Source organism: Cardiocondyla obscurior, linkage group LG29 (genome assembly GCF_019399895.1).
Source record: "Cardiocondyla obscurior isolate alpha-2009 linkage group LG29, Cobs3.1, whole genome shotgun sequence".
NCBI classification, from domain to species: Eukaryota; Metazoa; Arthropoda; class Insecta; order Hymenoptera; family Formicidae; genus Cardiocondyla; species Cardiocondyla obscurior.
In genome coordinates this window covers 477,129-504,628 of record NC_091892.1, presented here as the reverse complement: position 1 = coordinate 504,628, position 27,500 = coordinate 477,129, and the positions used below count along the sequence as shown (strand labels likewise).

The window sequence follows — 27,500 nt, the reverse complement described above, 5'->3', positions numbered from 1 at the left end:
CCGTGGTGAGGCGCTGACGTGTCCGTTGCGTCGCGACGACTCATTCTCGTAATGGCCGCCGTCTGGCGTTGTCAGTGAGTGTGCGGGTGCCCGTCGCGAGTAGCTGCGTTGCGTCGGGAAATTCGTAACGTTGTCGGTGGCTCGAGGAATCTGAGGTTTCGCGTGCGTCGCGAACGGATCTCGACCGGGTCAACAGTTACGTTCCTACGTGATCGCGGTCTTTTTTTCTCCTCCCGCACCGGCGGCGATTTAAAAACGAGCGACTGCATACCTCGCACCCAGTGTTGTGCTCACCCCTCCGCTTCCGACTCCTCCGCCCCTCGCTCTTTTCTTCGCGTCTGTTTACCCAGAGCAAGTGTCAGCGACCCGTTCGAAAATTCGCGACGGCGCGCTTCCGGTCCGTCGTCTACCTGGTTCGTCGTTCGCGAGACGCGCCGATGCACGCAACGGCGCGTCGGGCGGAATTTCTGTCTTTCTCTCTCTCTCTTTCTTTCTTTCTCTTCTCTGCTCGTCGAGAGATGGTAAACACGTCGAGTGACAGCGTGCACGAGTGAGAGGAGGAGGACGTTTTGATTCGCCCGGCCGTGGAGAAATCTCGAGGAAAGGAGCTGTCCGGCGGGACCGCGGACCCCAAATTCTTCTTCACGTGGTTCAAGGTCGTCTAAAAGCGTCCGGGCGTCGCAGCGAGTGCTTAGCCTGCTTGCGTGCGTGCGTGCGTGCGCCGCGAAACGACGCCGCTGCGCGAGAGAGAAAGAAAGAGTTGTCAGCGTCGTTGAGATTCTTCCCCGACTTCTTCATCCTGGATTGAGACGTACGAGGTGATACCCCCGGGCAGGTTCTTCGAGCAACGACGGAGTCCACCTAAACCCAATGTACCGTAAGTACCAATTCTTAATCAGGCATTCGGACGGCTCACCTTCCGTTTTCCAACAATGTTTACTTTCGGGAAATGTCAGAACCAACGTGCGCCGTTGGAATCGGTGGCTCCAAAGTTACGTATCGATTTGTATTTTCTCCAGTCTCAATTTTCATTTATTCCACTTAAAAATATTGCACGTAATTGCCCGGGACTCTTGACATTCGATTTTATCTACGCAGATTAATTCTAATCTCACTTTGACCGTTGTTTCTTTTTTTTCCCCGAATCTTTACTATTTCTACAATTCGTTGTACAGTTTGAAACTAAAATTAAAACAGGTTAAAGGTAAATTAAATTAAGGCGAGATTAATGTGCAGTCTACGGTAGTATCGATGTGTCGTTGGAAACGGAACGTGTCCCCGGCTTAATCTTTCCGTGAAACGGTGGAAACGTTATTGACGTATCTCTGGACGTTTCCGCTGATTTCTTCCGTCTCTCGCAACTTTCCAACTTTCTACATCACTCGTTAGTATCGTCCTAACTAGGCCTCGGGGTATAATAATATTTTTGACCTCTGTTTAAATTTGTTTGAAAATAATTTCTATTTATGTGTCTACTCCCGAAAGTTGCGCACAGACGTAACAGCGAAAAACTAGAAAGGACGGGCAACGATAATTTTAGAAAAAACAATTAACAGATCGCATTTACGAACGAGGGTTCTCGCGAGGTTGTCGCACGTTTTGTGATTTTCTGATATTAATTGAAACTCTGGGGCTTTCGTCGCTTATAAAGGAGCCATTGTTCGCGCATCGCGATAATTGTTTTTGTGACGACTTTTGTGTTTTGTAAGTCGCTGCGTCCTAAAACGATTACACCTGTACGTTTGCTCAGCCGAGTCGATATCACGTGGACGGCGATACTCCGCACGTATGTACGTATATACATATACATACACACCGTCGACGGGTGTCGTAATCGTGCAATGTGAAACGTGTCGCGTAAGTGGTGCATTCGGTTTTATCGAATACTCTGCTGCCGAGCTGATGCATTGTGCAAAATTGACTTTGGCTGTCGAGTAAAAGGTAAATTTCCTGATTGAATTTGTTTACGCGAATAATGAACACCAAGTATAACAACGCGCGAAACACTCGCGACAAATTGCAGAAACAGAATTAGAGAGTTTGTTCTTTGATTAATTAATTAGCGCGACATCGAGCATATTAGTTTAATTTTTTTGTTTTGCAAAACAGACTTGGATAAAATTCGTAGGCGAGGATAGGAAATAATATTTTTTATTATAATACAATTGAGAAGACTCGATATCTAAACGTTCTTACGATCGCTGAACATTCACATAAAAATATTTCAGCAGGTGTACTTTTAATATGTGTATATGTGTTCGGTATTCCTCCTTCTTGAAAATAAGTAAAACTGTACGGGATATTAAATGAAATATTCTGGATGTGTGTATTACGCAAGTTGGAAAGAATTAGCAATTAGACGTGAAAATATTTCCCATTTCGCATAGATTTTTTTATTATAATATTTCCGAATCTCACCGTCGGGTGCAATTTTATTTCAGGAGGATCTGAGTCAGCCCACGAGAAGTCGTCCGCTGACGACGAGGGGAGAACCGTGCCAAGTTCCGGTATCGCGCTCTTCCTACACTTTACTTTGAATCTGTGACGTTATCTTGGGCCACCCTATGGGGATAACGTTCGTTTATGATCCACCGACTGTGATTTCGACGTGTGACGCCACTGCCAAAAAGGAAACAATTTAACGTTGATCGCAAGCCTGCGCCTACGTTTCCGCTTCCTTCGCCTTCCAATCTCATAATCGAAGACCAGGGTCTTCCAGAAACGTACGATTTTTGCCGTTCTTTTACACCGTGTCTTCCCACAAGTTTTAATATACTTGATCAGCGAAGCAAGAGGATCCTCCAACTTCTTTTCAAGCACACGAGGAAAAAGAAGATCGGTCGAAGCGCTCCGAAAATGTTCCTTGACCAAGTCGCGAGCGCGACTGATTGATATCGCGTTCATTTGATGAATCAATTTCAAAGGCAAAACGAAGGTGCCTTGCCGTCGTTGTCATCGCTCGAACGCATTCGAAACGTTGACTCGCAGTTTGAGTAGCCATCTCGGATAGAAATATTTTTTTGCTCGTCATCGGATACGGCGGAACAACGCCGTGAAGATTGTCGAGAGGCGCGTCATTTGTGCCAGCCGTTTGTGATGCGACGCCCGCAGGACTGTCGTCGTCCCGCGTTAGCTTGCGCGACCACCTCGTCGCAATAACGGCGAAGATGTTCGGGAAAGTGCCGCCGTCGAATACGCCGGGCCCGCCTAATAATAGCTGCGGCCAAACGTCAGCCAAGTCGTGCATCAGACCGGCGGCGACGAGCACGGCGTCGTGTCTGCCGTGCTTCTCAACGGAGGAGACGCCGACAGGGAACGTCGACGACAAGGTAAGACCTTGGCGATCAACGAAGGACAACGCCGATGACTCGTCCACCGTAGTCTCCGAGGCACCTAGCAATTCTCTGCAATCGCCCGCCAGTTTGATGGACGCTCTTTCCGTCGGAGAGGCCGAGTTCTCTAGGTCCTGCGGAACCGACGAAACCATGACGACCTGCGCGTCCGCTTGTTCCAAGACTTCGGCCAAGTGCTGCTCGTCCAAGGAAAGATCGTCGCAAGTTGGTCGAAATCACGCCAATGCGATGCAGAAGTGTTCTTCCAGTCAGAACTGTTCCAACTATTCTAATTGTAAGACCGGGGTCGGTAGATCGCGACGAGCGCAGTCTACCTCAACCACGAGAAATCTCAACGTCGAGTCGTGTACGAGGGACTATGCGAAAACCGCAAAGAAGATCGTTGCCGTTAATAGAGAGCCTCCGAGCGACAAGGATACGTGCAACGAACAGCAGTCCAAGTGCTTGCAGGGATACGCCCTTTCGGGCACGGTCGCCGCCAAATTATCTTCCGCGAGGTCTTCCGAGACGATCCCCCACGCGTCGCTCCCGGGCGGAAAAAGGTCCAGCAACGAGGACTTTTCGACGGACACGTGCGCGAGTTATTCCGCGATACCGAACGGCGCGGTTAACGCGCCAGCTGTGAGCGAGGAGTTGCGTCAGAAGCCGGCGGGTTTGAGGACGATCGACGCCGCCGGCGATTCCGCGAGCACCGTCATCTCGTCCTGCGAGGATGACACCTGCGACAACGACTTTGCCACTTCGACGCCATCCAAAGACTGGACGACGAGGAGGATCGGCAACGACGTGCTGCAGCAGCAGAGCTGCGGGTCTTGTCTCCCGCAAAATCTTCCCGCGGAAGTGCACTCGTCTACCTCGCCGAAAAGCTACAAGGAGTTGAAGGACAAGTGTCGCGACGCTCCTTGGCGGCCTACGGAAATGACGGAAAGTGGTGCGGTGCACGGATTGACGATGTGCTCGGGTGAAACGTTCCAGGACTCGAATTCGAAGAGGCGCACAGGAGCATCCTGCCAGGCGCTCAGGCACGCCGTCGCCTCGCTGAACCGCCTGGACGACTTCTACATGGAGAAGATCGGCGCGGGCTTTTTCTCGGAGGTTTATAAGGTAAGAATGTTTTATTTAAAACATTATACGACATAATAGAAGTTAGAGTCGGGAAGCATGCGGGTTCGCGTCAAATAATTATCGCAATAAACTACTTTTACTTGGTTGAACGACACGAAATCGAACATCGAGTCGATCCGGACGATCAAGTGCCGTTCACCTGCCGAGAACGCAATCAGATCTTCAGACACATATTTGATCGCGTTAGAGGAGGCTCGTTAGAAAGTTTTTCTCTCGTATGGCAATGCGCTTCCTCTTGATTCTCGCCATTGTTCATAAACAACAATCGCGAATTCGAAACGGACGGCGGTATCTCGCTCTATGGAATGCGCTATCTTTGTAGATTAATATCTCGATGGGGAGATTAGATACGCCTGCCCGCCGGCACGAACGCGTAGCCTCGTGAAATTAATTCCGCTCGTAATCACGCGGCTACTCGCCGGTAACGAGCGATCAGAAGACGTCTTTCTTTTTTATGTCCCAGCGCGGTTTTCCGGGAACATTTGCCGCGTTAAACCTCCGCTTTCGGTACAACTTGTCAGGAGGAGAGATCCGCCTTTTCCTTGGTTTCCTAAGCCATTAGATTAAATCTATCGATTGCTCGCGAAACGGGAGACAGCTGCGGAGGAGGGCATTTTTCATTCGCGACTCAGTGAACCTGAGTCATCCGGGCGGGACGCAGCTTCGCAGGGGAGATAACATTTATCGCATAAATAGCGAAAGGAGAAAACTAAAAATATTTTACGGAAAACTTGAAGTAAATAGACGATACGGTTTTTATTGCAAACATTCTACAATCGCTGTCGTAAAATTCACTTGGGAGAAACTTTTCATTTGGGAAAGACAACTTTGCGAGTTAAACGAAATCTTTCAACCAGATTATTTCGACGTGCGGTCGCAACGCAACTTTTCTATAAAACTTTATTGTCGCGCCCTGCACGTATACGTGACATTTATATCTGCGAATGCAGAAGCGACGTTACGACTTGAGAATAGTGTCACGGTAGCTTACGTAAATCATTGTGTGTGTTTATTCGCGGCCAGCGAGAGGCACGTAATTAGCGTAGGGTCTCATCCTTGACTTCATTTTTCTTGATTGATAACAAAACTGAATTACCCGATTTAACAAATGGACTTTTTAATTATTCAAACATTTATTTGGGACGTTGAATAGTTTTTTTTTTTTTTTTGCCGTAAGCTCGTAAAGAATTTCATTCTTTAAACGAAAGTTATGAAAGTTGTGAAAAATAATTCCCCAGCGATGCGAAGTGTGCGATACAAGCGCAGCGGTAACAGATATGCAACTAGAGAGTGGCGATTAAAATTAGCAAACGGAAGTCTCATGAGCACGAAATAAATAAGCGTAAATAAATTACACGTCGCTTTATCTATCGCGCTATTATCGTAGCGGCGAATCTACGAGATGAGCGTGTCGATTCGAGATAGAGTCGTGTAGCAATTTTGCGGAAATCGATCGAAATTCGCTGTCGAGCCGCATTCTGCGTTTCGCGGAGAGATTTATGTACGGGTCTCTCTTTTTCTCTCTCCCCGTGTCTTTATCGATCTAACTTGACTGCGCGCAAGTGGTAAAAGTGGCCGGAAAGCTGCCCCAGTTCTGCGATATTCATTCCGTGCAGCCTGCAATTTTGCGCATTTGCCGACCCACGATCGCGGCAGATGCGCCCGCCGAGGTGACGGCTGCCCTGGACTTACCTATCTACACCACAAGTCAGTCGAGCAACCTTGAGAAGTATGCCGCGGCTTCTCCGGCGTGGATAGGCGCGTTATAAATAGGTCAACAGGAAATTGAGCACGTTCCGTAGTGACTCCGATGCAGCGGTGCGCAAATCTCGGACTTTACCCGATTACGCAGCCCTTCGGGCATCCCTTTGCATGTCATGACTTTGGGTAACCGAGTATTTTAATTCCACGTTTCAACGTTATCTTTGCGTCGTAAAGTCAGCGTTAAGCCCAATAACGTTAAACGCGACCGCTAAATAATTTCATCTCGCTTTGATTTTGCTCCGTGGAACTTGAACCTGCTTTTTCTTTCGTCTTTCCTCGCTCGCCTCCGGCAAGGATAATATTTTTCTGTTCCGCCAGATGTTGGATAGCGCACCTCTGCTTGAGCGCATTAACGAGACCCTCGTTTAAAAATAAACTCGTGCTTCTCGATGTTATCGTGGACAGAATCGATCCTGTCGTTTGTGCCGTAGGTCAAATTTTACTTGCAGTCTTTTTTCGAATGTGACTAATGTTATTAATCCAAGGGATAATTAATAATTAGGACGATAGGCTGTTACACGTTGATATTATAATACCATCGATTTATTATATTGCCAAGTCAGATATGTTTATACAAATTCGATAAATCATTTAAAAAGATATAATTCATTTTATAAACCTTGTATTTAAACTACAAATTTATTATCGAGATTGATTTTATGTAACGAGAAACTTGTAAAGAGGTAAATTGCGAATCTTGAAAGGAAATTATTGCAATTATAATCAGATTGAAACATTTCGAAAAATTTCGAAAGTTAATCGCAGTTGAGGTAGGGTCATTAGGGGCTCAGAGGTCGTGAATTCTTGGCACGATAGCGCAATTGCCGTGCCAAGAGTTTTGAGTCAGTACATCAATTTTCTAGCTGAGCATGCGGTCGCATGCTCTTTAATCACCAACTGCGAACAAACTTGCTTACAAAATTTCGTGGCCGAGCAGTTGGTTCAATCCTAAGCCTAAAATTGGAATCGGCGAGATTAACGGAAAATGAAAGAATTTTTCTTCGACATTTTTTTTTTTTTTTTTTTTTTCTAAACGCATAGATTGGCGTATGTAAATAGTTAGTTGCTCGCTGATCTTCTTTAAACCTACTCCCTCTAAAATATTTCAGTTTGCGTAAAAATTTAAAAACAAGTCTTTTTATAATGTGAAATTTATAATATGAAAGATTCAAGCAAGATATAGAAAGAAAAGATGAAAGGGATCTATTTTTAAACCAACGGGCTCCCATATGCGTAGTCGTGCCTTCGTGCATCGCGACGAATCGTAATGCGTGTACCGCGACGAATAACAAGTCCGAGCTTAAAATCTTTTCAACTGCAATGAATATCGAGCCAAGTTTACACGACTGCGTTAGAGTAGCTTGAAAGACATATCAAGCACTTCTTATCCAGATTAATTTGTAACGTGCACAGTTCTCTTTTACGTGCTGCCAAGTGCAATTCTGACTTTAAACTTGACTTTATAATAAAGGAATAAAAATAAAATTATGACGTTCCACCGCTCGGTCAACAAGCAAATTTACAATACAAATATTGTAGACAGTTTTCTATCGTATCGAAGGACGTAATTTTGTTGAAGCGGACGGTCCTCTTATCTTTTCCTATTAACCGCGTTGCTCGCATGAATATTGGATAAGGTGCATCCGAGACGCATATTTCGTTGGCGACGCTTATCGCGTGCCGCGTTTCGGCTCTACGATCGTTTCGAGCAATTGCGTATTACGCAATCAACCGTCCGTCCGTTGCGAAACTGTCGTTGTTGCGAGGAAACGAGGTTCTCGCGAGCGGCCTGTTGAGAAAAACGAGTCTTACGAGATGTTCTCGGCAACCCGCGAGGAGGAGGAGCTCTTCCCGTTTGTTCTCCGTCGTTCATTCCACCTACGCGCGTTCTCATCTTCCCCGGTGGCTTAAATTCTTTGATGCGGGTCGCCCGCAGGCTCGATAGAATTTCCCTTCACCGAGGCCCTCGATATCACCGTTCGTTACGTGTTCAATTACGGTTCCCATTCCGCCCGAGCGCTTAATCGAAAAAAGACACGACGATCGTCATTACGAAATTGGGACTTTTATTTCTATTAATAAAAATTGCGGTCGTGAGACTGTACGCTCCGACGTTTGACTAAAATTGTTCCGCGAATTTCTTTCCGTAAAGTATCTTCATTAAACGCTCACTTTTGTGGAAATTTAACTTTTTCCCTCGCTCGCTGCGAGGGGAAAAAAAAATCAGTTTTGTTGGGAAATCAATAGCTATGAGGAAACGACGCCTCGTTCTCACACGGCAAATCTCGCATGTACGTACGTAACTGTCCCAATCGTGATTCCGCCGTCAGCGTTAATCCTCGATCGGGCGAAAGTCGACGCGAGAAGATCGGGAAGAATTCCCGTTCAAATTCTTTGCTATTGCACTCCACCGTCGCGGATAAATCGTCACGTCGCCGCGGAATGTAATTATTATCTACGTCGGTGATCCCAGGGAGGTTTTTGCGAACGGTACCTATAATGCGAGTGCGCCTAGTGAAAACGCGCTGAATTATCGATAATGACACGCATAATGGTTATACCACGCGATTATTCTGACGATCGACGAACATGGAAGAGCGCTCTACCGATCGCGCATGATGAATATCGCGGATTTGAATATCATCGTGGTCGTCGCGATGATTCGACGTACGAATGTCTCTCCGCAAGTAATGGAGGCGAAAGTCTGCTCGCTGGATGCAACGCGATTGAAGATGGTCTCATGATCCGGTTAATCGCTCGGTAATATTCCCTATTATATTGCGAGCGGGCGAGTATTTTATTTATTCCCGTAACAAAGTTTGCGATTGAATGTTATTCGTGTAATTTCTATCTGAAAATTAAATTCAACCAGTAAGAATAAAACTGCTAAACATTTTTTTAGCAGTTTTTTTTTTAGAAAGTCAATTGTCTTTATTGACCTTCTTATTTGAGAAAATTTCAACCTTCGATAAATATGGCTGTCTAAATTGAAATGCAGATTTACGCGTGAGATTACCCGCGATATAAAATAACGCACGGTTGCGCTGAAATTGTAGCAATTTCTTTATAGCTTTATAGCGAATCGTCGGAGCAACGGTTTTCTAAGAGCGTTATTCGTGCTATTTGTCAGGCCGTTCCGATCGTTCGCGTCGAAACATTCGCCGCGTTCGCCATACGTAATCGCCGCTATGAAACCCGCGCGCGAAACAGTTTGCGTTCTCCTAATTTCTCGCCTTATAATTAATTGGAAACACCTCGTGAAACCGTGAGTAAACGGAAAGTAGAAACTTCCTGAAAAAAAGGGAAAAAAAAGACTGTTTAATTAGTTCTATATGGAAGTAAGATCGATCGATAATATAATTATTTTTATCCGTAATTATTAATTACCGCTGTATCATTATTAAGCGATTATTTATAATCAAGTCTTTTAAATTTGTTTTTTTGCCACATTTAAGTTGTATCTCTTTCGAATATTTTTAGAATAGTGCCTTTGAATATATTGTTGTTTTAACATAGATATATGTTACCGGAGAACTTATGTACTAAATTAACCATGTGAACTATCGCACCCGGTATTACGGTAACTTTCGATAACTTTAATTAACAGCGGCTATAATTAAAAATTAAATTTTACGATTACCAAGTATCCCCCCCACCATGATGTGGAGCGGAAACTTGACAAATGTCGCATTTCACGGAAATGACGATATTAATTGCGAACTTGCGTTCTTCCTAATTATAATTGACAATAGGTAGACATTCCGGATGTTTTAATTACAAAAAAATAAAATTTTATCGACCATGACTAAGGCACCGAATTACCTGGCGTCAATTAAGAAATAGACTGACAAATGAGAGGAGCCGGGTGTCACTCAATTTCAAGCGTACGATAATGTTTAATTTCTAAATTTAACTTTTCCGAAAAACGTGCAGAATTTTTTTCTACTTACACTTTGCGGTGCAAATTTATGTTAGTTAAAATACCGTACTCCATAATTAATTAATTAATTACTTATTCTTTCCTCGCGCAACTTTTGTTTTATATATGTATACGTGAATATAGTAAAATCGTGAGTGCTAATGAAAAGATTTTTTAATCTCGAGAACGGTCCATATCGCGCGAATCTTAATTAGTAATTCGGGAACGAGTTAACGGTTTTTCGATTTTTGGCGCGGCGAGAAACGATTGCCGATGAGAGATTCGCCCGCTCTCGTTCGTTCGTCGGAAATGACGACCTTGCTTGTGACTCAAGAGGTTCGCAACACTAGCATTTCCTTCCCCTCTCACCTCTCACGCATATACGTTGGAGGTAAATGAGAAAGCCGGTCACGGCGCGCTGACCATGGAGTACGAACACTCTCTAATGAGCCTCGCTCGTTTGCCTTCCCCGCGATTCGATTCGTTACCGTTCTCACCTGCGCGACACACACGTGCACGTCGACTTGCATACTTCCGCAGCCAAGACTGCATCGCGGAGGCGTTTGTTTGCGGCTTGTAAAAACTACTCTGCATTCTTAAAGAGGAAAAGTTGACTACTCTTCCGCTTTTTCCTCCGCGCCTTATCTCCCGTCTTATACTTATCGGTTCGAATAATTAAGTGCAGCTTTGAAATTTATTTCAATAACACGTGAAAGCTTTCCGTCAGATCTTCCGACACCTTCCTCGCTGAGTTCCGTAAAAATTCTATATGTCAACCTTTGCGTCATTGCTCTTCGAGCCTTCGAGATTCAAGCGTGTTCAAATCCGTAATTGTTAATTGTCAACGAGCAGAACCGAGATTGACGTCATTTAAATGTAGGTTGCACATTGTTTTTTTATTTATTCCGAGTATAATTATAGAGTGATCTCGCTGCCGCGAAGAAGATACGCAGAGGTCAGCGATACTCGGAGTCAATCTCGAAATTCTGAGATTAATTCTCGCGCGGAACAATCGTTAATTAACGTGATCGAAGAGAATTTAAAGAGAGGCGAGAAGAGAGCGCGTGAAATCGTCATTTATTTCTTAGTAAGTATACTTGACACGCAAAATGGTAAATTTCTCCGCCGCGGATACCTATACGTGTGCATGTGCACGTGCACGTGACAAGTTCTTTTCACTCGACCATATCGTACCTTCCTTTCCTAAGGTCTTTCCTTTCTAATAACTGTCAAGCTGCGCTAGGTCGAAACAATCATTTTTCGATCGACACGATGCTAATTACTTTATAGTAATTACAGAAGAAATTAATTAAGTTTGATCCGCTGCTACGCCACGTGCCCGCTTAACGTTCTCAACAGCGTGTAAAAACATATCTTACTTTGCATTCATGTCGTAATTATCTACGCATACGTTGTCTGTGCGGCTTGCGTTGCGTGCGATATATCTAGGTTTCTGTTAATTGTTATTAGTATACGGAAGTTGAATGCGCGGTATGCGTTTCACGAGGCAGATTTAGGTACACCTGCTGTTACAAAAAAAAAAAAAAATACTCGGGTGTATTATCTTTCGCTCGCGATCTTTAGAAATAGGGAGAAAGTCCTGCGAGACACGCGCCGTGAGAAAGAAATCGATCGATACCCTGTGCGTTTGTTCGTTCGCTTGAGAAATTCTCATTCATTGTACGCCGTTGTGACCTTGACTGTCACTTCCTCCCGACATTTATTCCCGCGACGTCACGACCGGGGCTGCGAATAATCGCACATTTCTCGTTTGCAGAATTGAAAGTCTTGTAGCGCGGGTCGCGCCGAGCGTACAGCTGACCTTTGGCTCAGCTAATAAAATCCACTTTAACAGATATTTTTCCTCCTTTTGCATAGCACACGCGTTTCGCGTCAAGTTTTAATTAATCACGGCTCGCTGCGGATTTCTGTTACATTAATTTATATGAGAAAAACTTATTTATACCGCGTCTCAAAATTTGCAGAGTTTCGAGTTTTTAGAGCTTCTCCTCTTATGTCGTTGCCGCAATTTACGTAACGTGAAGCCTGTAACACTGTAAAATAGGTATCACTTGAGTATATATTTCTGGTTAAAGTTGGCGATAGGTTTATGATAAAAATTATAGCCGTTATGCCGTTATAGCTCGTGTGCTAATCCCCAGAATGGATTTACATGTGAGTGCAGGTAACCTTTAGCAAGCGATTCGCGGCATGTGGATTTCCATCTGAAAAAGTTTGAGCCTAGAAAGTCTCTCGCACGTCCGGTTTCTCTGCAGCTATATCGTTTTTAATCGATTTTTCCCACTTTACGGAATCACAAGTATTTTCATTTTTGCCAATTTCTCAAATCGCGATGCCGCAAAATGAAAAGGACCGTACACAATTTTTATTCCTCTCCATATTTATTTAAAGAAAATTTATTACGCTACGTCGCGTGTTGCAGAGTCATAAATAGCCGCTGGGTTAAATATTATGCGAAACAGACGAAATTCAAGTAATCTCGTCGTTTTTAAATCCCTATTTTGTACTCTTCATCTCTTAGGCGCATTTATAATTAGACAGTTGACTGGAATGATCGACGGTGATTGCGAACGTACGAGACAGACTTTTGCAGAGAGGGCTTTCAAGCTTACAGAGTCCAGTGCGCTTGCTAATTGGTTCGTTGCTCTTAATTGCACCACAGCTTCTTGGAACGATACTTGATAGATGAAGTACGTTCTCTGTGTTTCATTCTTATACATTCAAATTGAAATAAATCCCCCAGGGAGTAAATCAATCTAGAAATCAATCTAAAGTATTATTCAATAAAACTTTAAATTTTTTCCTGTAAAAATGACGAAGAGAAATAATCCGAAACTATTACAGCTTTAAAAAAAAAAAAAAAAATATTACGAAATATTTAATCGGTCTGACAATGCATTGGCATTTTATTTGTCAACGCTTAAGATTAAAGTAATTAATGATACTTTGCACTTGCAAAACGTAAAGATAAAAAGGATAAAAAAAAATCTCTTTTGCTCTCATAGAAATACCTAGAATTAATTGTTCCAGTTTTCTAAATTGACATTTTGCAGACGCTATCTCGTTATCTCGTTTTCGAATAACGGGCACCAGCTTTCGTTTAATTTTAATTTGCCTTTTGTACCGATCGTCCTTACACGTAGCCTCCTCCACGTGTGGGTGAAAAGGCGCGAAACGTGTTTCGCATTACGCATGCGGCGCTCAAGGAGTCATTAATCACCCGCCGTTACAATGTAATTACCGTGCATGCTTTCTCTCTGCGATCGTAAACACAATGGCGCGTAGTGCGTAGAAAATACAGCAAGGCCGGTGCTTTCGAGACAATGGGAAGTATTCAAATGAATCGGCGCAGGTGACCAACACTGCCGTCTGACCCTTCCATCGGTTGATTCATTAGCTATCTGTATTCTCCTCCACATTTCCTTCGTTTTTCAATTACACGAGCCGTTTATTAAAGAGATAGAAGCAATATAAAATGACACACGGCTGCCGTTTCAGGATTAGCGAGAACGACGTGATCGGACATGTGACACATTAATTTTTACGTTCGAGCGATTTTGAGGGAAAAATAAATTTGTGCAGCGCTTTCTTCCAGGTTCTTTCCTTTTTATCGCGAATCCCCGACGGTTCACAATCGTTCTGTTTACGACAGACTCGGACTTGATCTTTCGTATTCGTCACCGTTTGGCCACGACCCAACAGTGGAGCCCGCCAAAAGGCATCTCTGCGGAATCCTGGCTAGATTCCTCTTGGATATTATTCCCGACTTTTTAACCCCCGAAATTTCCATCTCGCGACGCCGACGCCGACGCCGACGCCGACCACGAGAAAGATACTCACTCTCTCTCTCTCTCTCTCTCTCTCTCTCTCGCGTTTCGCGTCTCCACTTTCATCACCTTTTCCGTCTCATCTTTAACCGACTTCTTTTTCGAGCCGAGACGAAATCCGAGACGAACGGTAAAGTGCGCGAGCGCTGGAATGTGAAAGAATGCATTACGCCTTTCAGCGCCGCGAAGATCGGCTGGAGGAACGCGTTGATGTAATCCAGTGGTCCTTAACCCGCGGAATCCTCTTGGGCTCTCGGAAGATGTTTCCGCGTCGTCGCAAGGAATACGCGTCAATTTCTCGGTTTTATTTCTACGCCCGAATACCCGCGGGCATAAATGTGACGTCTCTTTTTTTATCGTTAAAAGTCTGGAAAAAAAATTTACAACCGTGTTCCCCGCAACTTGGTGGGAGACGACTGCAATTAAATACTGTTTACGTTATCTGAAAATACATATGTATAATTAGCTCGTTTAGCGGTAATATATATATAGCGTGCAATATACGCCCTATATATATCTTATTATAAAAGATTCTTGTTTGTAACAGGTTCGGTAAATAGAGAAATTTTAATGATAGTTTCCCTGATGAAATCAGCGATAATATCTCTTCGTAAATGTTTTAATATGCCTCTATTAGATAATTCCGTACCGGGTACAATTTCTTATTTTACCATTTATTGTAGCGTAACGTAGCAATTTGCAATAATTAATTTATCCAATAATGTTTTCCACGAAGCGGTCTTTCCTCGGCGGTAATCGAAAACGCTGGCGATGCGCCGCGGTGATTGCACTCGTTGAAACAACCGCGCGGCAGCTTTCAAGGCTAATAAAGGAATTGCGGCCCGCATGTCCATTTTCGACATTGAACGATGCTGCGTGCGGCACGGTCGACGCTTTTACGAGCGCATCTTACGCCGACCAGATGCTACAGTTTCATTAATAAGTTTCTCTTTCGCGAGAAATATCGCCTCGCGGGTATTATTCGTGCCACGTGCGAAAACGGACTCTTGGTTAATTTTTCTTTAATGTGTATACTCGGAAGACGTAATTGTTAATTATGTAGGTTGAGAACGCGTGTTGTTAATTTACTTTAGCGTATCGCGCGGGCAAGTTTTACCATTTTGCGTTAAACTGAAAAGTATGCAATATTTTGTAAAATGTCTCGAGATTATTATACCGGTCGAGGAACGCTCTTGCGCTTCTGACCTCGATGAAATTCGCAGCGCGAAGAATCGGTACGGTTACGTGTGCATATCTGTTGTGTCATCTAACGTCAATAGCAGCGTGACTGCATACCACGCCACGACGCGTGTCGCTAACCTCTGGCTTCATTTTTCCAGGTTACTCACAAAGTGACGAGTCAGGTGATGGTGCTCAAAATGAATCAGCTGGCAGCGAACAGGCCGAATATGCTCAAGGAGGTCCAGTTGATGAACAAGCTCAGCCATCCGAACATACTTAGGTGAGTAAGACGCGAGAATCGAGTCCGGTTCACTTTTGCCCAGTGAAACTCCGTTTTGCGATCGAAGAAAATCGCTCGGCCGTATGTGCCGAATTTGACGAGGACGATAAAATAAATTTTGCCCGCTCTGCTTGCCCGGTTAATTATTGTGTCGACCCTCTTTTTCACCCGCGCTATTTCAATGCGGGTTAAATTGACTGATGGTAGATCATAAGAGATTAAAAAAAAATATGTTTTTAAAAAATATATTTCTACATAAAAGTCTCGTTTATACATAGAATTTATACATAGGATATTCATGGAAAATTCTCTATATCTTACTATTTTTTCAAAAGCTGCATTATATGTACCTATATTGCAGTCGGTTCGCAACAAAATTCAGGTTTGTTTTGTCTTGTAGCGAAATGAATTTAAGATCTTCTTTTTCGGCATTGTGCCAAAATTCTGGCACAAGATTCTCGTATCAAGTGACTTCGCGGTGTTAGCGAAACACGTGGCGACCGTGTACTTGGAGTAGTCGGTTGTAATCGACACCGATCCAAGTTGCAGAACGCGTCGTCTGTTTGGTCTATCGTCCGGCGAGCGTATCGGTGCAACTTTTCTCGCTTGGGGAATTACTGAAATAGGTAAAAAAGATTAGAAAAAACGGTATTGCGCTTTAACTACGCTCGTTACGAATTACGACATAATATCTTAGCCTAGCGGTAACGGCGGTTAGCTCGGCACGTTGCACTCGTTGCGAAAATTCCTTGCTGGATGCACAGCTGAGGAGAGAATCTAAAGTGAGGAAGAACGCTTCCTACAACATTTTTTATCCGATCGCTTAGGAACATTCTCAATACGAAAAGTCCGGAATGTAAAGGTTCTTTTTTGCGGTTTTTTTTTTTTATTTTACTTTAGAAATTAAATGCCTCTCGACAGTTGTGACGTAACCCTTGCTAACGCGACGGTGCGTTTGACGGGATGTGCCGCGCTGCGACAACGCATTCCGACGATATAAACGGCTTGGCCCAGATTCGGATACGGTGTTTACCCGCCGCGGACCTAGCGGATCTTATTTCTGGCATTTCCCTCGGTGAGGTCTCCGCGAAAACTCCGCGGATCCTCTGAGGATCCTCCACGCGCCCGGCTGACTCAGCCGTAAAAATAGTTATCATCTTCATCACGGCGTTTACCACGTGTATCGCGACACCCGCGCCTGTCGTAAGCCGAGTTGCTATAGCGTCACAGCGTCTATACTGGATGTCTTGCATTAATTTCAGGAAGTCTTGACGTTGCGCAAGATATTCCGCAAAGAAGCCGGATATTTTTAAACAGCGCCTGACGAAAGGAACATTCGTAATGTGTGATAATGAAAGAAATACCTTGGCGTTATCGTGTTGCTTTTTAATATTGCCGTATTTAGTCTTATTAATATTTATTTTTTAAATAAATCTATATACAATATACATATATATATTTATAATTTATTATTAAAATATGATATCTTTTTTATCGTAATATTACTGCTAAAGTATAATAATCAAATACCGCAATATTTTCGAGGAACTGGCTACAAACATCGGTTTCGTAATGTTAGTGCAGCATCGAATATTCAACGTGGTATCGTTACAACATTTCAATCATAATGTTTGGAACGACTTTCCGCATTAAACAATTGGGTGCAGCATCGTCGACGAGAGCGACTGAATGAAAATAACCGAACAAATACCCGAAAATATCTCTCGCGTCGTTTAGAAACTCCACATATTTCTTGTCTTGTCTCTTCGAACGTGCTCTCAATCGATTTACAGACGCTCGTTTTACACACGAACGGCCTTTTACATAATATTTGGCTTGCGGAAAATGAATTCGACTAGCCGGTCGAAAGAGAAAACGCCGCTCTGGTACTCGACTAGTAGATAATGACGCGGCATGGTCAAACACCCGCCACCGTACACTTGGCATCGGACTTTTGATTTATGTGCGTGGCTAATTTACATTGTGATTCGGCTCGAAATCGGTAGAAAATGATTATACAATTAATGTGAGATAAGACTTGTTTTATCCGCTCATATAGACGTGCATCTTCATTCGCTTTATTATCTCAACTTTTACACGGCTTTGAAGATTATCTTTCTTCTCGTTGAAGCATAGTGTCAAACGTCTATTTAGTCTTTAGAATTTTTTTAACATCGTTTAATTAATGCTTCTACTATGTATCAATTGTGCAAACGGCAGTCTCGGAAAGCGCGAAAAAAACGACAATTTCTCCTCTTATCTGATCGACAAAAAAAAAAAAAAAATGAAACTGGAGCATCGTATATGCATATCGTCCGTGTTTCGTCCGGGAAAAATTCCCCGTCAGAAATTTCTCTTTCGCTCGGTTTGTTTGTCTTCTTCTTTTTTTTTTTTGTCGCTTGTGGGAGAAACGCGTCGACATGCTCGGCGAGAAACGCCTCGAAATCGGGACGACACGGCGCAACACGTGATTTTCTTTTCCTTCGCCATTTATGCAAGATCTTACCCTCGCGATAAAGCAAAGTGCACTCACCGATTAACTTTTGCGCGAGAGATGCAAGTAAAGTATATTTTTTTTTTGTTTTTTTTTTTTAGGACGTTATCAAATCGTCTTGTCGCAATGTCCTGATCTTTTTGAAATGTATTCTGATTTGTAATTTTATCATTTATTGAAATAATAGCAAAAATTTAAAGAGACTCTACGTTGTGGGCACATTGATTTAGAAACTAATTATAATTTATAATACAAATACTAATTATCGTTTATATCGGAAATCCTTATTTTATCACGTATAATTAATACATATTTAATACTTGTACTTTTAAATTAATATTTTATTTAATTAATTTAAACATTGATATACATTGTAAACTTGACAAAAATATTTGTTTGTTGCACGGTATAATTAAAAATTAACAAATTTGTAATACGACATTTGACAACACTTTTCATTGAATAATACATTGAATATTGAGCAATAATTATTTTGTTGCAAAATATTTTCTGATAAACGAGATCATTGTGTTTCTTTGAAACAAGACAATGTTTAATTTTCTTTAACATTTAATCTAGGATGTATATTGGGGCTATAAAGATAACGCCGATAATATCTCGACGATTAACACACATATTATAAATGTCTAGACTCTTTATTTGTTTCAAAAACGCATTTGCATTTAGTTTTATTATTTAATAAGCGGGTGATAAATGATAAAACAGTATTGGACGATATGTTACTCACAAATATCTTCTTGCATTTTAATGCGATTTATATGCACGTTTTCTTTAATTTAATTTTTATTATTAGACACATTTTTACTTATTATTACAATTTTAGTTATTTATATTATTTTTATTCAGATTAAACTGCACATGTTTGAACTTTTTATTTCATTTATTGTCGCGTTTCGTAAATTAGAGACGGCAAGCACGTTATACATTTGTAGTAACGATATTATGATTGTTCGTCAACTCTGTTCTTTTGTACACGTTCGCGTTATCTAATCTCATTTGAAAATCACTGTATTGATAAAAGCGACAAGTTTAGAATTCGCCTGCGTAAACGTGACGTGCAAATACTATTTTACCTTTTAACCATTTTAAAAATATCATCGCATCGTATACATTTAAATCTCTAATGAAGCTTGCTTGGATTTGCGATAATTTATACAAGTAAAAATGAAGATCGCAGGTGTGTTCTACATTTTTAAAACGATTAAAGAATCTGGTTTTTGCTGTATTAGACGTTAATCCTCGGGTTTATCATTATCAATTATCGCAATCACTTTATGTTTTAGATACGCGGTGGAGATATTGGAAAACATTATTTTTAAGATAATTCTTTTTTTAATTTTTTTTTTTTTTAATTTATAAAGATAGCGTTAAGATCTCGTTTTATTGTAAAAAATAAGTGAAAAGTTTTCAAAGACGCTATTATGAGTTTTTTATTTTCAGGTTTATGGGAGTGTGTGTACACGAGGGTCAGCTGCATGCGTTAACGGAGTACATTAACGGCGGCAGCTTGGAACAACTGATCATGTCACGGCACACGCCGTTACCGCATCTCGTTCGGATGAATTTGGCGAAAGATGTAGCTCGTGGCATGGCCTATTTACACAGCCGCGGTATTTTTCATCGCGATCTTACGTCGAAGAATGTCTTGATTAAGAAAGACGAAGGTAACAACGAAATGATGGCAGTTGTGGGCGATTTCGGTCTGGCCGCAAAGATACCTGACCCTAGCACAAGCTACCGGCTCAGCACCGTCGGCAGTCCTTATTGGATGTCGCCCGAGTGCCTAAAGGGCCAGTGGTACGACCACAGATCCGACGTATTCTCATTCGGCATCGTCGTGTGCGAGCTGATCGGCCGGGTGCCGGCAGATCCGGACGTTCTGCCACGCTCAGATAACTTTGGCCTCGATTACCTGGCCGTGGCGGAGATCTGCGCGGCCGCCGATCCACCGCCCGCCTTCCTCCAACTTGCCTTCAATTGCTGCACGGTGAGTATGATGATATCTAACAGTAAAGCCATGCAATGCGCAATTCGGTGTGAATGATCGAAGATTAGTGTAGCTGTTACCGGATCGATAGTATTCATGGGTTGCATACGTGAAATATCTGCTGATATGAATGTTCGGCGAGTTTTATTATTCGTCGTTAATCGATGAGCCAAGTTATATTAATTAAAAACTTTATTTGCCGATCCAAATTCTAATTAATATCGTGCTTATTTATTTCCAGTACGAACCCAAGTCCAGACCGACCTTTCCGGAAATCACGACCAGCTTGGAAACCATGATAGCAATCTATGAGGAAGAATTAAAAAATAATATCGGTAAACGACAATCGACCGTCGATCCAACGCTCATGTCCAGCATGGATGAGATCGCGCGGGAAGGACGCACGACGAAGCGGCGTACCGCAAAACTCAGAAGTCAATCGGCAGACGCGAGAGGTTGTGACAATGCAACACCGTCTGATAAGGCGAGATGTCATTCCGCCAGACGAGTAGCTGAGCTCGCTAGCCGTCGCGATCCGCATTACAGGCCAATGACGGCGAATCCATTTCATGCGTTGGGAGGCGTCAAGAAAATTCTCGGCGACTTGTTCTCCAGCTGTCTGGAGCTGCCCTCGTTGGAGGACGTGCGACCAAGCGTCACCGACAGCGCGTGCGGCAAGTTCAAGCCAGCGCAAAATGATAGCATTGCTAAGATTTTGGATAGAAAGAAGCCAAATTCCGAACCGAGCAGTCCTACTGCCAGAAAAAAATGGGAGAGGAAAGTAGGTGCTTAAATAATTTTTAAATTTCAAATATTTCGTTGTAATATACAGATTTGAAGTTTCGATTATTGCAAACGTTTACAAGTATCTGTAACATATACGTTATTTCCACGTGTAATAATATCGTGTACATTTATTACATAAATTCTTAGGTTGCCACCAAGGTGGGTGCCGCGAGTTTGTTTGCCCATCCGCTTTTCCGAGACGGCTGGGAGCCGCGAAGACGCGGCAGTTGTGAATCGGGTTTTTGGAGCTGCGTCGGCGAAGACCTAAGTCCAGAGCCGCCGAACCGACGGCACACGTCAACTCTTAGTAGCTCGGCGGCGAGCAGTCTGTTCCTCCTGGACGATCATCGGACCAGTTCAATTTACACAGATTCCTCCGAGGATATTGCTAGCTTAGGCGGCGGCGATTCTTGCTGGGAGGACCGATTAAATGGCATCGGTTCGTCAAGTAAAACCATTTCGAAGATCGTCGAATACTTTGAAAGAAAGCAAGCAGGGAGACTCGGTGATCACGGCGACGCTGCTGGTCCCAGCCGTTTGACTTTGCTGCGGGCTAGTTTAGAAGGGCCCGTGCCTATCAGCAGCATTTCGGCCGCGCAACGGCTAGTCGTGTGCGAAGGTGCCGTGCGTAGTAAACTTGCGTTATTCGACAAGAAGTGATATTATTACGCGTGAGGCTCTTGGCAATTTCTTATTATTATATATTTTCTTTTGTTTTCTTCTTGTTTTTTTCGGCACGTTTAAGTTGCATATATGTGAAAAGAATGATATTATACTATGAAAATACAAGTCCCGCGGAGATGGATTTCACACAAACCCGTCATTCGCGCAGACTGCGTGAATTCTGAGACATTATGCAGCATAATTGCTAGTGCTAGTGCGTGTTTCTTACATGTAACCCTGAGTGAAAAACAAGCAGTTACGTTACATTTATAATACTAGCAATCGATTTTATTGCGCATAAAATAATGAATGGGAAGAACGATTATATAGTACTGATGCGTTACTCGTGACTTTGTAGGCAGGAAAGTTTATAATACGCGTGCGACGTGCTTACAGATACTTCTCTAAAAACCTAGTAACCTGACTGTGATGTTTTTTGATAATCTACATACATATATTATTGAGCTGTACGACTGAAATTTGGCAAAGCCATCAATACAGAATCTTTTATACGCAACACGAGTCGCGTTTCATGCAATTTGGCTACAACAATACGCCGTTCGGAAAAATAGAAAGGGAAGAGAACGAAGCAATAACGAATTTCGTGAGAAAACTACGTTCGAGATTAGCGCCGATGTAACGCTAATCTCATTGCTCGCGATTGACATTTTGCAGTGCCTCGCAGTTCCTAGTAGCCATCTCCGTCCTTATGCACACGAACTATGGGTATTACCGATCATCGCAAGGGTAGCTGTACAGATCGATGACGAATAAGGACAAATCACTTTTCTGTTTAAGTCGAGTAGGCGGATCGACAAGCCAAAGGTTCTTATCTCGCCATTCTTAATTTCTTAATTCATACAGTTAATTTTTCCGGGTTATCATGTTTTTTCCCTTTTCTTTATAACGTGTTAATTAACACTTTTATCAATTTGTATTTTTGTAAGGATTCGCTGACCTATTACTGCAGTCATATGTATTTACTTTTTCTAGGTACGATAGAGAATTCGGTTTTATTCATATTCAATTATTCTTATTTAATAGAATTAAATTCTCTTTAAATTAATTAAATAATTAGCTATCAAAAATCATTGTTGTCTATAAATCCCGTATACATTGAAATACATATTTATAATATAAGAAGGTAGTTATTTTATTAATTTATTGAACGCGATATTTGCTAGTTTATTAAATATTTATTGGATATGAGACAGAATTAGGTAATTTTTTTATGTAGTTTTATCTAGCATGCTGCAGTGACAGGTCAGAGGAAGATCCTCAAGTCTCACATTTACAGAGGCCTACGTCGCGAGGACTTTTATTTTGTCTTGAACGTACCGACGTCGACGCAACGCGAAATTCATTGACATTGCTACGTGCTTTTTCAATCATTCGTAATTTCGCGTTACGGCGTCAATAGCTCGGGATACGCGATACAAAGTGCCGGAGATATATAACGATAATACATATATACATATATTTTTTTGTTGGCAAAGGTACATCGTGTTCTGAATATTCTTGTTGACGTGTTGCGCGTAGCCGACAGAGTTTGTCCACTTCGAAAAGAGAATATATGAAACTGATCTAGTCAGTGTATTAATGTGGCGGCCTTATCTTTTGTACGTGTAGTGCTAAAACTTGTAGTGTTTAAGATTAAAACGGTGAACGTGCGGTGAGCGTGAGATAAAACCGGGCGCTCTGGTTGCGCACCGTGTTATACCCCTCCCTCTTTTTTTTTTTCATGTTGGTATATTTATACATAGAAAAGTGAGAGTGATAGTATGCGAGGCAGAGTGAATGAAAGTGCGCCGTACTGACGTATATGGCATTTGTGTGAGTACGTGTGCGATTTTAGAAGAAAAGTGTACGCGCCCAAAAATTATATCTATGTAGGTAGCTATGATTTTCGCATATATAACCGTGAATCGTTTTGTCGCTCAGACAGCGAGTCGAACCAAATCTACGATCGTAGAGTGATAGACTAATGTGACGATACCTTTTTACTTGTCGTAGTTCGCTCACGGGTTTACTCCATAAGACTGTGCGTTTGTTATGTAATAGGTCGTATGTAAATATAGAAAAGCTCGAAATCGGGTAAACGATATTCGCAGTCTCTTCTTCCTCGTGTACAATAGAATGTGCGCCGTGTTTTTTTTTTTTTTTTTTCGTTTGTTTTAATTTTTGCTCGTCGTATCGGGGTTTTCTCCTCAATGCGTCAATCGGTACCTGAATCGAAGCGAAGGAAGGACTGCGAACGAATTAGTTCTTAAGCGTGCGACATATCAGGAATATGGGCATATCCTGAGATTCAACCTGATTGATAAAGGGCAATAAATGCGTGGTTTACGAAGTGGCGGAATTACGGAGTACATGTTGTGAATGCGCGAGTGCATGAGTGAAGAAGGAAGAAGAGAGATAAAAAAGTAGTGGAGTTAGTGGATCGAAAGGCGCATTTAAAAAAAAAAAGAAAGATATGGGTTATTTATTTTAAGTAAAAACAATTATATTAAAGATATATCTATATATAAACTTACACAAAACTCTACGTCGTCTCTTCCATACATTTCAACTGTTGTCTAGAATCTACGATTGCTACGGTATTGCCGATGTAGTTCCGTATCTTCTAGCTCTTTATATTATTATATTACGAAGAGGGTACGCGCAAGTGAGTCAATATCTCTGGTTTCCTCGTGACTTTCCGCGCGTTAATCGTCAAGATATGTACAATACAAAAATTTTAATATATATATATATATATATATATATATATATATATATAAATATATACTTACACACACATATACATATTTTATATAATAGCAAGCGCTGTGAACATCGGATTCTCTCATGATCACTGATCATTGTTCATAAATTGGGCATAAATAGCGTGGAAACAGAAAAAATTAATTAATTAATGACGGCGATGATAATAATAGTTACAATATTTAATAGTAAAAAGCGAAGCTCTATATAGTATATAGTATATAGTGTATATATATGTATATATACACACAACAAAGGTAATAAAGTTAAGGGCTCTCAATTTTTAGCAAAAATGGAAAGTTATTAAGTCTTAACAGTTCTAATGACAAAAAAAAAAAACTTGAGATTTTGCTTGCAATTTTAATAGAATGATTCATAAATTGTGTAAGAAAGCATTAGTTTGGTATTCTTAACTATAAGGCACGACATTTTATTTTACCAAAATATGCACTTCTATTTTTTTCTATATCTAACAATATTTTATCACTGTCAAAAAGAAAAAACGCATTTAATTTTAATAAGGAACATCCAAATACTTCAAATTGCATTATTTCTCATCACAGACTATTAGTTGCATAATTTTTGTAAAATTTTATTTCAAATTTTACTTTGAAGAAATTTATTACAAAAACTTTATTTCCGATTCAGAAATAAATTCATAATCGAATAATGTGCTTTAGAAGATGTAATCTTGCGTTTCGTGAATGGTCCAATGTAAAGAAGGCTTTAGGCCTCATTTAATGGTTTTTTTTCAGGCGCAAATTAACGATTCCTTTCAAACACCGAGTAAGTCTTGCCCATATCCTCTTCCGGAATTAGCGGTATGTATCTCGTTTTAGGATCATTTTTTCGCTCATAAGCGTACGGGAACATCATCGTAGGGCTTATTATTGTTCTGGCATTTTTTACCGTCGCTTTGTATCGCGGAATTTTTTGAATGTGAGAGGCAACTGTTGATGTTCCCTGAAAATTTATGTCGGTTGGCGAGATTGGGTTATCGGTCGTTGCTTCCAAATCGACCAGAGGTATGAATTTTCTCTCGTACATGTTTACTACGGTCGTGGCTTCCTTTTTGGCTTCATCGAAAGCACCGTTTTCGGCAGATTTTCGCAAATTGTCGCGATCGTCGATAGCATCGATCTCCGCCGCTGTCGTCGTTTCTTCGCTCAAAGTCGCAGTCTGCACGTTTGGCTTAATACCGTCGCTTTTGAACGTGATTGGTACCCAATCGTCATCAGATTTCACTTGAATCTCCTCTTTCGCGTTTACCGTTTGCGAGGTCCAGTCATGGTTTCCGACCGACCAGTCGAGTGATCGCGAAACGTTCGAATCTCTTCGCGACGAAGCGTTCTTTAAAGAAGTTGCCGATTTAATTGGTTGCCAATCACTGTTTTCGGGCATCGGTTTCGTCTCGGAATCGGTGGAGTTAACTATTTTCTCTGGATACACCGCCTCGACTATCACCGGCGATACTTCAACTCGCGACTCGGTATGCTCAGGCCTGCCGTTCTTTGTCTGCGCGCTTGAGGTAGACCTCCCGTGCCATCCGTCTTTGATGCTGAACGATGTGTTAGATTTGCGCTGACCAATTTCCACTCGCAAGATTTGGTCGCCATTTTTTTGTTTGGTCGTCCTGCTCATTTCGGCGTTATCGGCACTCTTGGGGCGTACTATGTCGCTCAAGAGAGGAAAATATTTAGGCTCTTCGTGTCGTATACCGGTCACAAAGCTCGGCGTGTACTGCGAAATGAAGGGTAATAGAGTTTGTCGAGCGTATCGTTCCGCCTGCGCCAGAATACCGGCTAATCGTTCAGGTAGAAACTGCACGGTAAATGCTCTCGTAGAGGTCGACGACGTCTCTTGTATCTCGTCGCGTTGCCTCTCGTGATGCTGCTGCGGTACCATCTCGTTCCGCGTGTTGTGTCTGGTAGCGCGCGGACGCAGGATCGGTTCCGTGATCTCGGGGAGTTTGAGCGATCGGCCGGCATCCTTTTTGCTTGGACGCAGCACCGGCTCCCTGATCTCCGGCAAGTACTCCGTTGTAGTAGCGGCGGTCGTCGCGGTAATTTCGGCGACCCGTTCCGACGAGGTGCGGTATATCAGATTCGCGGCGCCCGAGAAGCTCCGTCCTTGCTCCGACTCGCTGTTCTCAAGCGAGTTTGTGTCGCCGTCGCCAGATATGTCTAAGATAATCCACGGATTCGCGATGTTGCGTTCCTTCTCCGCGTCCTCGAAGGTGGTTACCGTCTCGACCTCGGTGATGCGCCGATTCTGCTCTTTTGTAAATGGACCGAGACCACGTCTCTGCGACGTTTTATCCGTCGGTGAGATTTCCACCGAGTATTCGGGAGCCTTTGTCTCATAATTCTGTTCCTTCGTGAATGGTCCTATGCCACCTTGTCTCTCTTCCATCGTCACACGTTCGACTACCGGTACTGCGGAAGATGTGGTGGAATTTTCGATGTCCAAAGGTATGTTGCATTCACCGGGGTAAAGAGGCAGGTAGACTGACCGACCGGATTCTAGAATCAAACCCTTCTTACAAACCGATAGGACTTTGTTGAAACTGTCGATTATGGCCACTTTGTCAATAGTCCAGGACACTAAGCCGGACGATATCCAACCGCTATATGCCGTGTATTTAATCTGTAATAATATCAAAGTAATTACATAAAGTTTTAGTCTCGGAATAAAAATGTAACTTGTCGCAAACTTACTTCAATCGCTTCGAGATGAGTAACTGCGGGATGAGGTACGACAATTTTCTGAAGAATAGCTCCTACTAAAAGCTCCTCGTCCTTACGAGTCATCGCGAACGTGTCATTGTAAGAACCTTTCCCTACAAGTGTGACCTAAAAGATTGAAAATCCGCGTATGATAACATCGAGATATCTGCCAAGAGGAAATCTTTTATTTATTAAGATCTTCGTTTTGAGCATTTACCTGCAGCTTGCCATAGCTCTTGGCGGATCTCTCGCTTCGGCTGTTGTACACCTTGATCTGGTACTGATGGGCGCAGAACGGCTCCTCGTCTCTCGTTACTAGATACAGCTGGCCCCTGGCAGGTGACTCGTTGCTGTAATAGCCCATATCGCCGCAGGGTCGATCCATGCTCGAACCGCAAGGGAAACACTCGCCTTTCAGCAGACCCTCGTAACCTTGATCGCAAGGAAATGCCGGAAATCGGCACTTCGGACTTACGGAATCGGTAAAGAACTTGTACGCCCGTCGATGATTGCACAACGATCTGCCTTCGACCGCGCTCGCTAGAAAAGAAATAGACGTTCGTTATCCCTCCGCATTCTGTTCCTTCTC

At 42.6% G+C, this 27,500-nt stretch overlaps 2 protein-coding genes across 5 annotated transcripts in view; one reads left to right on the top strand and one right to left on the bottom strand.

Annotated features, from left to right (window-relative positions):
• The first annotated feature begins 60 nt into the window (after positions 1–60).
• Positions 61–24,209, top strand: Cdi (center divider). The gene is made up of 6 exons (XM_070673563.1): positions 61–877; positions 2,442–4,457; positions 15,350–15,471; positions 19,427–19,973; positions 20,215–20,754; positions 20,907–24,209. The coding sequence occupies exons 2-6, from the start codon at positions 3,168–3,170 to the stop codon at positions 21,417–21,419; spliced, it is 3,012 nt and encodes a 1,003-aa protein (XP_070529664.1). The 5' UTR covers positions 61–877; positions 2,442–3,167; the 3' UTR covers positions 21,420–24,209.
• LOC139112515 (uncharacterized) overlaps positions 24,210–27,500 on the bottom strand; it is a 23,152-nt gene continuing 19,861 nt past the window's right edge. For all 4 annotated transcript variants that reach the window (XM_070673560.1, XM_070673561.1, XM_070673558.1 and 1 more), the window contains exons 6-8: positions 27,129–27,451; positions 26,903–27,037; positions 24,210–26,831 (exon numbers count right to left, since the gene is read on the bottom strand). In XM_070673560.1, the coding sequence (XP_070529661.1) occupies positions 24,948–26,831; positions 26,903–27,037; positions 27,129–27,451 (2,342 nt within the window). In that variant the 3' untranslated portion in view covers positions 24,210–24,947. The remainder of the gene's footprint in view (positions 26,832–26,902; positions 27,038–27,128; positions 27,452–27,500) is intronic.